Source organism: Heterocephalus glaber, unplaced genomic scaffold (assembly GCF_053883595.1).
Source record: "Heterocephalus glaber isolate CG9 unplaced genomic scaffold, H.glaber_assembly_v1.0 deba00001461, whole genome shotgun sequence".
Taxonomy (NCBI): domain Eukaryota; kingdom Metazoa; phylum Chordata; class Mammalia; order Rodentia; family Bathyergidae; genus Heterocephalus; species Heterocephalus glaber.
The window spans coordinates 3153810-3167934 of record NW_028258308.1 but is presented as its reverse complement, the minus strand read 5'-3'; the positions used below and the strand labels follow the sequence as shown (position 1 = coordinate 3167934).

At 39.3% G+C, this 14125-nt stretch overlaps 1 protein-coding gene across 3 annotated transcripts in view; it reads left to right on the top strand.

Moving 5' to 3' along the window:
• The first annotated feature begins 5087 nt into the window (after positions 1-5087).
• LOC101702087 (putative ATP-dependent RNA helicase DDX60) overlaps positions 5088-14125 on the top strand; it is a 100693-nt gene continuing 91655 nt past the window's right edge. For 2 of the 3 annotated variants that reach the window (XM_087217001.1, XM_087216999.1), the window contains exons 1-5: positions 5088-5223; positions 10772-10880; positions 11050-11113; positions 11383-11572; positions 12730-13071. In XM_087217001.1, the coding sequence (XP_087073127.1) occupies positions 10877-10880; positions 11050-11113; positions 11383-11572; positions 12730-13071 (600 nt within the window). In that variant the 5' untranslated portion in view covers positions 5088-5223; positions 10772-10876. Of the gene's footprint in view, positions 5224-10741; positions 10881-11049; positions 11114-11382; positions 11573-12729; positions 13072-14125 lie in introns of those variants that run through there. The other variant, XM_087217000.1, reaches the window with a different exon arrangement.

The following is a 14125-nucleotide window of genomic DNA, read 5'->3' as shown; positions in this document are numbered from 1 at the left end:
GGAAGCCAGTCACTTCCTGTTTTCGAGCACTTTGTTAATTCTACTGTCAACTACCTTTCACATCGGGTCACTATATACCTACTGCAGTCACCCCAGGATTTTATTTTTCTTCACTAGAGGAGAAAGACAAACCTACCAAGATAATTGTATATTTTAAAATGGGCTTGACATTTATTTGACCTAAATTAAAGCTAACAATGTTTTGTTTCTCTTATAGTTTGCATTTTCTTGTGTTGAGCATGTACTTAGGGGAATATCATTCTCCCAAGTACAACAATCACTGTCAGACAATGGCAAACAGCTGTGTAACCATTCCAGAAGCTGCTTCCCAGAAAAAGAAGCCCACTGGGGAAGGATGTGGCTGTCACAACCTGGGAAAACCAAAAGGAAGACTATGACGAAGGAGGGAATCAGCTGTTGGACTGAAGAAGGATTTACACACCAAAGAAATGCCAAGCACTGAAGGCAGTTGTTTTGCCACATAGTCCTGAAGCCTGTCTTCCATTTTCTGTTGGCCCAGCAATTTGCTCAGCTCCTGCTATTTTGGGAAGGAATTTATCCAGAACTGGCATATCTTAATCTCCCAATGTTTCCTCTCCTTGACTGGTTAACAGGTGTTGGAAAAGCCTGTGGCAGAAATATCACAGACTAGTGTGCTCATTTTCATTTTACACCTGCCTCCATGGTTTGGTTTGAATGTAGTGTTTCTAAAATTAGGAGACATCTTATTTGTTTCTGCAGAATAAAGGAGCAAATAAAGTGTCATTGACATACTAATTTTTTAATAGGTACACATATGTATTTATTAAGACTATAGGTTTATTTCTGTTTTAAAAATTTAATATTAAACCTCTGATTTCTCAATTAGAACTTAAGCAAAGTTAGTAGAGAATAAACTCTCTTTTAAATGAAAAGTGGTTTCATTGTAATTATAAGCAAGCATGCCACTCTCTTGGTTCTTTTTTTTTTTTAAGACTTTCAAACCTAGTACTCAGTATTGTTTTGAAAATCACTGATTTCATCAAATTAGAAGCAGATAATTTGCTATTGTAGACTGTGTTAAAATATCTGTTCAGTGCCTATTTCAGTGGCCTGTTTGCTACAGTTTGCCTTTATCCCTGAAGGGACACAACTGCAGTGTCCTGCCACCTTGGTGAAATTCCTGAAAATTATTTGGTCAACTGAGGGCTACTCCATCTCAGACACTGTGAAGACATAGCTGTCTGCACTCACAATGTGAATATGAAGCAAAGAGATAGGGGAAGTTAGGTCACAGGCCCTGAATAGTTAACAAAGTAAACTAAAAGTTTGGGCTTAAGTGAGTTAACATACCAGAAGGCAAGAATAGGAATACTTAATTTAAGCAAACTAATTATCAGGCTCTAATGGAATGCAAGGGACAAAGAACAGGTCCCTAAATAAATAAAAGACCTTGGACAAAGTAAAATGCAAATGAAACAGCTTACATTCCTCACATCAGCGCTATCTGCAACCAGGAAGATCCCTGCTTTATTTCTCATTAACTGGTCCACAAAGCTGAATGAAAGTCCAGTGGATTTATACACCTATGGTGTCTGCCTTATGGAATCCTCCCCAGTTAGCAGGGAGCTTTGCCTACTATTCTTTCTTATAAACATCCATTTGTTCCTTCCCCACCTCTTGCTGTGCGCTGTTTTGTGGACTTTTGTGTTGTCCCCAAAACAAGAATCCAATAGTTGGAGGAACAGGTTACAAATACAAGTCCAATGTCTCTTAGTCCCTTGGGTTCTGGAGGCAACATATTCCATATTTACAGGTATTACTTTATTTTGCTGGTGCTGTTTCTTGCAAATCATCTTATACAAGTGGGGGGTTTCTCTAACAACTTGCAATGAAATCTGTCCAAATTGAAATCAGCAGGGACTCAAGTTATTGCTTAGATACTCCAGTACCCCATGGGCTTTTACAACCTCCTATCATCCTTACAAAATATCTAGAACTTGCCTGCAAACTTCTGACACAAAATGTTGTCCCTCCTTTACCCTGTGCTGTATGTCCTTGAGCAGCACATACTGGGTTCTGGACACAGGGTTTCTAGCAGCTCTGAACCTGTGAACTTCTGGACCCACTTGTTCATTTTGTTTATGAACAATCAATTTGATGGAACCCAAACTAGGTCCAGGCATTATAGACAGCTGAGTTAGGCAGAAATATTATAGGCTGTCAGATAGGGCTAAGTCCTCCAGAGAGTCAGGACAAAGGTGAAACACATCACAACTACAGCCGGAGACACATCTGTTGGAGGCTGGGACTCAAGAAAAAGACAAGATGACTAAATCTGCATACTTCCTCAAAGGACAAACACTGGGCCTAATGAAGTTTAGATAGACACCAGTCACCTCAGTGGGTGACCAAATAACTCTGGACCCACCATTTCCTAGGAGAAGTCCTTGTTCTTTCCATCCTCACTTGTTATGTGACTTTTCTCCCAATTTGACCACTATTACCTAAGTAACTAAGGTTACTTGTAACCTTGTTGGTTGATTATGGCTATGGCCCATGTTATACTCACATGGGTTTTGCTCTATAAAACTCCTCTGTAAAGTGAGGTCCATGGGTTACCCATTTGGGACCCTTCCTGCCCCTCAGGAGCTGTTCTATCAATAAATATCTTCCTACTTTTAACCCATGTTGTTCCCAGAATTCATTCTTCGATTTTTAGAGAACAGAGCTCGGCATATTAGACATCTAATGGGTTGGGGAATATATTTCACATTTCATCTCTGGTATTATTTCTTGTATCACAGGTACCAAGCAGAAAAAGTGAATTGATCCAGGTTATCAAATTGAAGGCAAGTGTAGAAGAAAGGGAGGAGGCTTGAGCAAATGAACACATTAATCAGAGGGAAGGTGAAGTGTTAGCTCAGGGAGTTCATGTGAACATGGCAAATATAGGAATAAGATGTGAAAGGGTAAAGGGCAAAGGGAGAAGTCAGAAAGGCAGGGTGTGACCATCAAGCTCCTGGACAAAATCCAGGGCATGGTTGGTCATGAGAATAGGTGGCTGAAGTAGAAAAGAAAAACTAGTTTCGAGCTTCTGTGTGTTGTTTACATACTTTGGGGTGTTCTATGGCCTGGCTGTGTCCCCTAGGTCCATGTGTTTGTTGGGAGCTGACATAGTAGGGAGGTGTTAGGTCATTGGGCTCTGTCTGCATGAATAGATAGATTCATGACCTGAAGAGCTGGAGGCAGTGAGTTAGATCTTTTGCCTTCTCTCTGCTTCTGTTTCTCTGATGACTCCACTGTGGAATGACACAGAACGAAGATCCTTTTGCTGGATTCTGGCACCACGAGACTAGACTTCTCAGACTCCAAAGCAATGAGACAAATTTTTAAAATAAATTACTGTGGTATTCTGTTATAATAAGATAAGATGAAAAACCGAGGAGGATACGTCAAGGTTTATTGCACACTTACCTGATAAATGTGAAGTCTTTAAAAGTCAAAACAGTAATAGAATACTATGTGTACTAAAAAACAACAATTTAAGTGAAAAGAAAAGCAAAGAAAATCATGTTTCCATTCCCTGAAAGGCTTTCAGATGTAGACTGGGAAGCCTGTTTCAGAGATTATATAGTATAGGAAATTGCAGTTTACCTGTGCGTGAGACCAATTTTTGAAACTTGGTGTCATTTAGTAGCTGCATTGTCCCTTTGGTTCTTACTGAATCTCATCCATAAAGTGACAAAAATGATAGTAATAGCTCGTGAAACTGTTGTGAGAATCAACATGGTAATAAATGGAATGACGTTTGCATATTGTTTAGCACACTGTGATCTCCCGAATTAATGCTACCTCTTGTTATAGAGCAACTTGTTATCTTCACTATCAAATGTGTCATTAGTTTCCTACTATGTATAATAGCTTTCAATCATGTGTTCATATTTTTATGACTGCTGTAACAAATGATCTCAAACTAGTGACTTTTACAACACAAACTTATGCTTACAGCTCTTTTCTTTTTTTTTTTTTTTTGGTACCAGGGATCAAACTCAGGACCTTGCACTTGCGCAGCAGGTGCCGGAACCACTGAGCTAAATCCCCGGCCCTACAGCTCTTTTTTTTTTTTTTTTGGTACCAGAGATAGAACTTGGGACCTTACACTTGCGAGGTAGGCGGCAGAACCATTGAGCTAAATCCCCAGCCTTTCAGCTTAATTTTTAAAAGTTTTTTCTTGGCCTATGAAAATTCCAAAGAGTTTACACAGATCAGTGATCATCAGCTTCTCATAAAACAAACTCCTGTGCTCACGCAAGAAAGTCTCCCATAGTGTCTCGTGTTGCTTACGGTTGGAAACAGCAAGACCTCCTCACCTGTCACAGTGGGAGTTCAAATTTCAGTGTTATAGTTCAGCTATTTCTGACTTCTTTGATTGTCTTGTTCAGATTGTAGGGAAAAAGGAAAGGAAGAAACAGAGGTACGAGCTCACCAGGGCAGGTTTATTTCAGAACCATCCTGAGAGGGACTGCTCTGGCGCTGGAGAACACACCAGCTGCTCTCTCACAGCCTCTGGGGGCTTTCAGGTCCCAGGGAGGGGCGGGTTCAGTGAAGTCTGGCCTTCTGGCAAGAACAAGCCCTGAGCAGCCACAAGCGGCAATGGCTGCTCAAGGACCAACCAGGCTAGGGAAAGCGAGCGGGGCGGGGTGGGGGTGGGGTGGGGTGGGGTGGGGTGGGGGGCTGCTATCAACAGCAGAGCCGATATTGTTAGAGGCTTCGGGGGCAGCTGGGTCCAAGGGGGCGAGTTAGAGGCCTCTCTGATCAGGATGGCCACTGTCAGATTCCTTCACAGATGTCCCCAGATGTCCCTGCCTCAGTTCTCTCTAGGTTATTTTAACTACTGGACTTATTATTGCCTCTACTTTTTCTATCTTAAAATTTTAACTATGAGACTTATTGCCTCTGCTTTTTCTGTCTTAAAATTCTGATTGAAGAGAAAGGCTCTAAAAGTCGCTTTGCCCAAACCCTCCGCGTCCCATGCACCACGAAAGGAAACCGAAACTTAATGTTTCCTGGAGGAGAAAGGAAACCGAAACATTGCCTGGGTATAAAAGACTGGCTGGAATGCCCAGATGCGCCCGGCCCGCCTGCCCCGGGGCTCCATTGACGCGGGAGCTCGCGCCGCTCCGGGCTCCTCCACCTTTCCTGGGTCGGACGCGCGGCTCAGCGGCGCTCTGGACCCAGCAGGTTCGGATCTGGGTCCGGGGGAGGAGAGGGCGGTGCTTCAGGGCCAGCCAAGGGCTTAGGGTTGCCCAGGCGAGGGAGGGGCCGGAGCACAGCTGTACCGTGAGGGTCCGAGGTTTCCTCGCACGTCCAGATGGAAAGGACCAGGCGGGGCGCGGGACTTGCGGAGGCCGAGGCGGCTGGGTGCGAGGGCGGTGGGCAGAGGCGGGGCAGCGACGGCGGTGGTGAGCGCGGAAGCTTGGGGACAGACCAGGTTGTTCAGGCGCTGGAGGGTCCTCTGCAAAAGGACCCCGGGCTGTTGAGGAACAAGGGCCCTGAGATCCGAGCACTGCCCTTACACTCGGACGCTGACCGCAGTGAGTGCTGCTGTCGCGAAATTCAGCACAGTAGGACGCCTCCCACTTGCAGAATCCAGAGACCAGATTTTAATAAGGTCTCCAGCGGGATCCTAGGCACTCACACATTTCAGTGGCTTCAGACAAGTCTTACTCTCCTAAGAGTTACAAGAATATACTCACGCACTGGGGGCAGGTGTTAATTTTCTGTTGTGCATAACCAAAAATTATCACACATTTAGTGGCCTAAGCAATGCACATTTATTCTTTTAAAATTCTGTGGAGCAGAAGACCCTGCCCAGGCGCCCTGAGTCTTCTTGCTCAGCACCTCTCCTGGCTGCACTCAAGGTGTCTCAGGGGTGGCCCTCTCCTCCCAGCCCTGGTGCTCATTCGGGTTTTTAGAACAAGTCAGGTCCTTGCAGCCAGAGGACACAGGCTCCCTGTTCTCTTGCTACCTGTTGGCTGAGGGCGACTCTTGGCCTCTAGATCCCACTCGGGTCCCTGCCCTTGGCTGCCTCACGAGATGGCTGTGCCTCCAGAGGCCCCTGTCGCCATGACGTGTCTGACACACTGTAACCGAGTCCCAGAGAGGCTGTCCCATTCAAGTCACGAATCTGCAGTTCTCAACCAGAAGCGATGAGAAGGCCTGCACACCAAGGGCGTGGAGTGGTGGAGACCACGTTAGAATCCCCTCACTCCATGGGTCAGCTCTTCCCCTCAGAGGCATGGACACCTCCCATTGTCTTCCCTGATTTCTCTTCTTCTCACTTCCTCCTTCCGTTCACCTCTCCTTCCTTCTTCTTTTCTGATTTTTTAAAAGATTGCTTGAATCAGATTCCAAACACAATTCTGACGATACTGCGATTGCATGTTAGGCTTTCATGTTTCTCTTAATTTCTTTCACCCTCTTACCATTTATTTGTTAAAATGGGTCTGTGTGTCCTGAAGAGATTTGCCTAGTTCTTGTGGGGTCATTCAATGAATGTTGCTCTGATCTCTACAATGTTTTATAAATTAGTCATTACACCTATACTTTTGATCCAATTCAGGTTTAATTTCTTTTGATGGGTGGGCCGTGGTACATTAGCGATGCAGGTAGACACTTGCCTCTTCACATATGTTCTAGAATACAGTACTTCCATTTCTTCACAGCTATCCATGTTTCTGTCTTTATACTTAGAGCTCTGCAGGTGTGCCTAAGAGTGGCTTCCTTTTATGTAATTTTTGCTCAGTATTTGAATAAATATTTGAATCTAAGAATATGTTTTCTTTTTTTCTGGTCTGATCTTTATATTCCTGAAATATGAGATGTGACCAGAATACAAGGTGAACATTAAATTTTTTAAAAATCACAGTAAAATACATATTTTCATGACTATTCCTCAAAATGCTCTCTCTCACTTCAACACACTTAGCATGTCATTCTTGCCACTCTGGAGCAGTTCTAGAAATCCTCTTTCATGAGTGTCTTCATGGGATGTGACTTAAAAAAAAAAGAATACAGTGAATGCTGTTGCCAACTGCCCTCCAACAGAAAGGTAGGCTGGTAAAAACATTATGGTGTGTCTTCATCTACATTACTCACCAGATCTGGCACCCTGTGACTTCTGGCTCTTCCTCTAAATCAAAATGACCTTGAAAGGTAGGTGTGTCGAATTGATTCAGGTCATTGAGGCAGCCACAACAGCACAGCTACAGATATTCAGGAAGAACTTGCAGAATACACCATGTAGAGGAACCCAATAACATCAATGAATATAAACATTATATGTCCTAAAGATGAGCTAAGAATAAGCATAAGAATGAAGATGGGGAAAGGGGATTTAGAGGTGGAGGGAGAGATTTGGGTGGGAATGAAATTAAAAATGAAAAGAAACAAGATACATAGTATCAGTATCTGTCTCCAAGATGAATATAAGTTTCATGTACTGCAAACATATACTAAAATCATAAAATAAAGAGAGTGGCAAGAATGATGGGATGTGTTTGAAGCCAGATGGATCATTTTGAGGAGGATTCATGACAATGTGACTTTTAATGTAGTAAGTTAAAAGTTGAACATTCACTGTATTTTTATCACACCTTGTATGTCTTTGATGAATTTTATGCCTATGATTTATTTTATAATTAATTTTGGAATCCCAGTTCTCTTAACACTGCCATTGCTCATAGGTTGACTTAGAACATTTTCATCTGTTTATCATCTTTACTTCCGGCCTCTAAGAAATCCCTTGGACTCTCACTTCCAGATTCATCAAAAACTTGATATTACAGCAGGTTCAATTTACTGTTCTGCTTATTAATATTTTTTCTGAAATTATGTTTGTAATTTTAAGAGCACTAACTCTCATTCTTTTTATCTCTTTGCTATAGTTGGCTATCATTTTATTTGATAACTTTTTGATAATACTAATTAGAATTCTTTAAAGATCTACTCTATTCCTGAATTATAGTTATTCATATAATTTCTTCTTATTTTAGTTTTTGTTTTTTGGTCTCAGGTGACTGGAGAGTCTAATTTGTGTGTGTGTCTCTGTTTGTCTGTATGTGTGAATGTGGGTGTGTTTCATTCAGCCATTATGACAGGTGTACGGGAGGTTGATTATATTTTCTCCCTGCCTCTCCTGTAATTGAGAGATGAAAAGTGGGGATAATGACTGAGTTCTACTTAAGAGGTAAAGCGTGTGTGTTTGGGATAGAGTTTAACAGAGAAGCTTTCTGTAGAGAATGTGAGAGGACAGCAGGCAGGCTGGGGAATCTCTTAGTTGTCCAAGTAAGGCAGGTTTTATTCTTCCACCACAGCTATTATTGAAAAGTAGTGCCATGTACAACAGACACCCAAAACTTAGTAATAATTATGATTATTTAATTAAAAATATATTATTTCAGTTTATGCATATTATTTCTTCAAACAATTTCTGAATTGTTAGGATATTAGTACTTAGAAATTTATTTGAAGTGAGCTACTTAATAAATGAACTAATTAGGTATTTGGTTTATTCTAGTAGCTTCATGATAATGTCAAGGGTGCTGTGAATGTCTGGCAACCCATGAGTAAATTTATTTCCCCTTGTAGAGTGAGACACTATCCTTTCTGAAGCTCTCTTTTCCTCTCTAACATAGATAAGGTTAATTTTCTCTTGTTTGTTCAGTTCTCACTAATTTCTCTTTCCTGCTCACACTGGGTCAGTTTGTAGAATTGAAAGAAGATAGTCCAGCTACTGTGCAATTGATGAAGTTTGGAATTTCTTGAAATCTGTGGGTTTTCAGGAAGATGCTTTAACTGCTTACCTGGGCAAAGGACCCTTCAAAATCTGATCCATCCTTGCCTTGCAAACCTCCTCTCTTGTCAGTCCCTCTGTTTTCCTATGTAGAATGACTGCAGAATGCCACACTGCTTATGTACTTCTACATCTCTGCAAATTAAATGCTGCTATTTTGCTACTCAGAATGCCATCCTCTAAATCCCTTGTATTCTCCAATGTGATTCCATAATTTTTCACCATCTTTTCAACTTCTCGAAACCTCAGAACACAGGACTATGATCCCTCCAATTTAATTGAAGAACTCTTCATTCCATGCTTGTTCCCTATGCTATTACTACTAGAACAATCAGCACATTATACTGTAATGTTTGATTTCATCCTCTTTAAAGCCGCACTGGGTGTGAGAACCATGTTTCATGCATCCTTGCCCATGTTGGAGCAAATACAATTCTTGGTGAAGAACAGACGTTCGCTCTATAATCCTTGCAAAAGACAATAATCATGCGATTGGGAAATCATGCTTATACTCCTATCTCCATTGTTTCCTAAAAGTTCCAGCCCACAGCAATTTCTTCTTTCTTCAAATATACTCATTTTTACAGTCCTACACTTTCTTTCTTTATGATTTGAATATTGAAGTGTGCATCAATATTATATGTTCCTGTTCTTTAATGTCATGGAATAAGACTATCTATCTATTATCTATCTTCTATCCATTCTCCTTTTTAACAGCCCTAATAGATTGCATGGCAAATGTCTCAATGTTTGTTTTCGTGACAAAATACTCAAGGGCATTTTCTTCTGTCTCTTTAGTTCTTTCACAGTTTTTCTTTTTCTGTTTTTCTTTTTTTGCAGACTCTTCTCTGTGGTGCCATTTATTAAATATTACTAACCCTAAAAATTGAATTTTGTGCCTTTCTCTTTTTCCATGATGCTCTCTCTTTCTGTCCAAGGAAGCTCATCTATACCAGTGGTGTTCTTCATTTCTAACACTCACATGACTCCTATAGTCAAATCTAACTCAAACCTGTGTTTGACCTTTAGACCTACGTATTTAACTGCTTCTACAACATGGCTGAGGGGAAGTCTTGAAAAACCAGCCAAACCCAGGTTGCTATCATGAACTCACCATCTTGGTCTCACTTGAGTCACACTGCATGATTCTCAGCCTCGGAGTGGGTTACTCATCCATCTTAGTGTGGGAGAGAATCCCGAGAGATTTTTCACAGCCCCTCTCCTTGCTATTGTACTTCACAGAAATCCACATCTCTCCAGCTTTGTTGGCTCAAATGCTCATGAAATTACAGTTGTATCAAACTACGGTACCATCATTACCCATCAGAACAGTAGCTTTTTCTCTGCTCTATTGACCAAAACTTTGCTCCCATTCTATTTGATGTACTCTATCTGGAGTAATCTTTTCTAAATTCAAGGCCATCAGAGCATCATCTACTTAAAAATCCATCAATGGCTACTTTTTAATTCTAGAGAAACTTCTGTAAGCTGCCCTCAAAGGATCTTCATGCTCTAGTATTTCTCTCTAGAGCCCCTCACCCTTTCTCTCACTTTCTCTATTCCAGCTCTGTTGGCTTCTTTTAAGACCCTAGTTCCATCCGCATTCCTCAGGCCACAGGGCTTGTACGTGGGGCATTCTGATGTTCCCTTTGCTGGGAATACTGCTGTCCCCACTTTTGTCTAATTCTTGTTCAGGCCTTTGGGATTCATCCCCATGTGTGTCTTTACGAAAGCTTCCTCTGACCCCTTTGAATTTTTTGTTTGTGATTTCCCACTGTTTATATGATTAATAATTTTCTTTTGTGATGGACTTGCAAGTTGTTGAGACTCAAGTGTATGTTAACTATGTTTGTTCTTGTATTACCAGGGCCCAAGATTTTCTTGGCACCTATAATCATTCAGCAATAATTCCTTAGTTTTGCTCTTTCTTTGGAGGTTTGCCATTTTCATCACCAACTGCCATTTAGACTGACCAGAGTAAAGGATATCTGCTGTATGTGATATTGCCAGTTCCAACTGGAGGCAGAAATAGCAGCAAAAATGGGTAATTTTCAATTTTAAGTACTTAAAGAATTATAAAATGTAATCTATGTATATTTAATGGAATTAAAATCATTATATTACTGTTATTTTTCAAATAGTAATGAAATCTGAGTTCACTCAAAAACAATTGACAAAAAATAATCTATGTTTTCTTTCTTTCTTTTTTTTAGATAAAAGCACACTGTTTTTAGAGAAAATTTCACGGTTTATTTCAGACAAATTGCCAACAGCTGAGTGAGTATTTTTGTAGTAATCAGGAGCTAGGAGTCAATAACATTTCTCTGTTTTTATGTATATCTCTTTGACCTTATACTGATCTTTCATCTTAGTGTGCATATATATATATAGTATAATATATACATTATAACAATCTGTATATATAATTATATATACTCAGCAAATTCAGTTATTTGTGACAATGCTGAAATGATAAGAATAATGCTACTGCTTTTTTGGACATTATTTTATTTAAATGATACATTTTAACTCTATTTTTGTTTTAGATATTCCAGTTTATTCAATGATTTTGTTGAGTCTGAATTTTTTCTGATTGATGGAGATTCCTTACTTAGCACATGTGTATGTGAGAAGTTATTACAGCCAGGACAGAATCTCCATTTCTTCTATCTGGTTGAACACTATCTCATGGATCTTATTAATAAAGGAGGACAATTTACCATAGTTTTCTTCCAGGTAACCTGACAGTTGAGTTTGTTTCTATGATTTTAGGACTAAAACAAAATTCTTTAATTTATTTTATAAGTGGATTGCCATTACTACCAAGGAAAATATATTTTGGAAAATTCAGAAATTTTGAAGGGAAAAAGAGAAAAATATTATCTGAACTGACAGTATTCAGCAATGACCACACCAGTTTATTATTGCTTTTTATTTTCAATAAAAGAACTTTATTGCAAGGATACACTGAATCATGTTGGTGCATGAAACATTTCAGTAGGGGCCAAATTGTCCTCTGGCTTCTAATTCCTCAAGTCTGAGAACTAATTCTGTCTTTAAAACTCAATAATAAATTTACTTGAGGAGAAAATAAAATATATTTGAGTCCAGGCAAACTCGATAACTCTGATTTGCATTTATTTGCTCAGCAGTAAATATCTGCAAGAGAATACCACATTTGCTTTTCTAATTATGAATATAATTAATAAACTTTCAACAGTTTCAAAACAGATATATATATAACCCCTGCTACTCTTTCCTAATCCTACTCTGAAAGGTAACTAATATTCAATGACTTTTCAAAGACTTTGGTATGGATCTATTTAATCATTTTGCATTCTACATTATTGTTATATTCTGAATACTGCTGACAGCTTGCCAGCAATGTTTTGAAAAAACAGCCAGCTTTCTGGCCTGATGTTTACGATCCAGCTGGCCCCACACATTGCTTCGCTCTGCTGAGATAAACCTGCAGAGCTGAAGGAAGGTGTTGCTGACCTGGAGCAGTCCTCTAGGACAAAGAGAGTCACCTCTGCTGCCCAGCAGTGATGATTTCTATCCACCCTTGCTTTTATACACTTTCTGTCCATTTTCTTTTTGAAATGAGATTGTAGAGGAAAAGAATTAGTGAATGAGAAGGGAAAGTATGGTAAACCCTGAGTGTTATGTGTTTGCAGACAGGGGATACGAGTTTTTAAATCCAAATCGTGATTTATAGAAAATATTTGAAAAATGTCAGTCAAAGTTTAAAGGTCTATTCCTTGCTATATGACACAGCAAAACTGTGTTGGGTTTTAGTCCTTAAATTTCTTAGTGATGTCTTAACCAAGAAAACTAAGAAATTGCTAAGTGAAACTTTTTAAATAACATAGTTTTCCATATCCTCCTCACAGGATGCTGAGTACACATATTTCAGCTCTCCTGAACTTCTTTCTTTGAGAACTGCTTTAATTCTTCATCTTCAGAAAAATACCAGCATTAATGTTTGTACTCAATTTACTGGATGCTTATCAAAGGATTGGAAAATGTTCTTGGATGAGAATTACCCATATTTCCTGATAGTTGCAGACGAAGGTCTGAACCCTCTGCAAACCCAACTTTTCAACTTTTTAATCATTCAGTGTTGGTCAGAGAGGGTCAATGTTGTGCTTTTCTCTGGGCAAACATCTGATATTCTTCGACTTTATGCATACTTTCTGCCAAGTCTGTACAGGAACCAGAATTTTTTCAAGGAGGTAATTTATATCTGAAAGACAATAAATATTCTTCTACAATTTTACAAAATGCTCTAAATTATTCAGTTTTGTTTTGACCTTTTATATGAGAATTATCGAAGTTTAACAGAAGGATAAATTGATAATAACAAAAATTGAAAATAATACAAAAAATGTAAATGTACTATTTATTCAATATTTATTGTTACACAATAGTGCTTGATACTTTTCCTGAATGAGTTTTGTTTTACTTTCACAATAATACCACAGGGCCAATATTAGTATCACCTAAATTTTACAGGTGAGAAAATAGATATTTGAATAAATAGTCTGCTGATCACCAATACCAAGTGGGTACTAGAACATGGATCTGAGAACACACAGTGCAGCTCCAGCCCCTACATTCTTAACCACTGTATGGTATACTGACTCCAACTTATGGAAGGCCAGACATGCATTAACGCAACTGTGCAATGAGCTCACCATGGTGTCCTTTAATAAAGGACAGTGGAGCAGGTCAGTGAGGAAGGCAGAGCCCTGAGATGTTTCTTTCTTAATAGCAACTCATTAACAGGAGAATTTTTCAAGTTTTAAAAATTTAATTCCATTTTCCTATTATTTTGCTGTATTGGTATATTTGCCAACTACTTTGTTGAAATTTTTGAAGTAGAAAAATGCATATTGCCTTCATAAACAACTCTACTTTCCATTTATTTTCAATACTTATAGTGAATTCTGAATAGTAAGATTATTCTAAATTTTATCAAAATCTTTTTTGAGTCAATTAACATTTGTCACTTCTTGAGAATTGTGCTATACTCTTAGTATATTTGGAGACATCTAGGTGATCGTTATGAAATAATAAAATGGTTCACTTTGTTTCAGTTAGTATTCATCTTGTGACATTTTTTCTCACTCTGCTTGCCTGCTGTAAGAAGGATCAGCTTTGGGATTCATTTTATATTGGGAAGAATTATTGTTATCACTCAGTTCATTTTACTAAATTAGAGCAACTTCTTGATCTCAGTTTTAAGAGCACCTTACAAACATCCTGCCCAATTTCTCCTAAAGAATC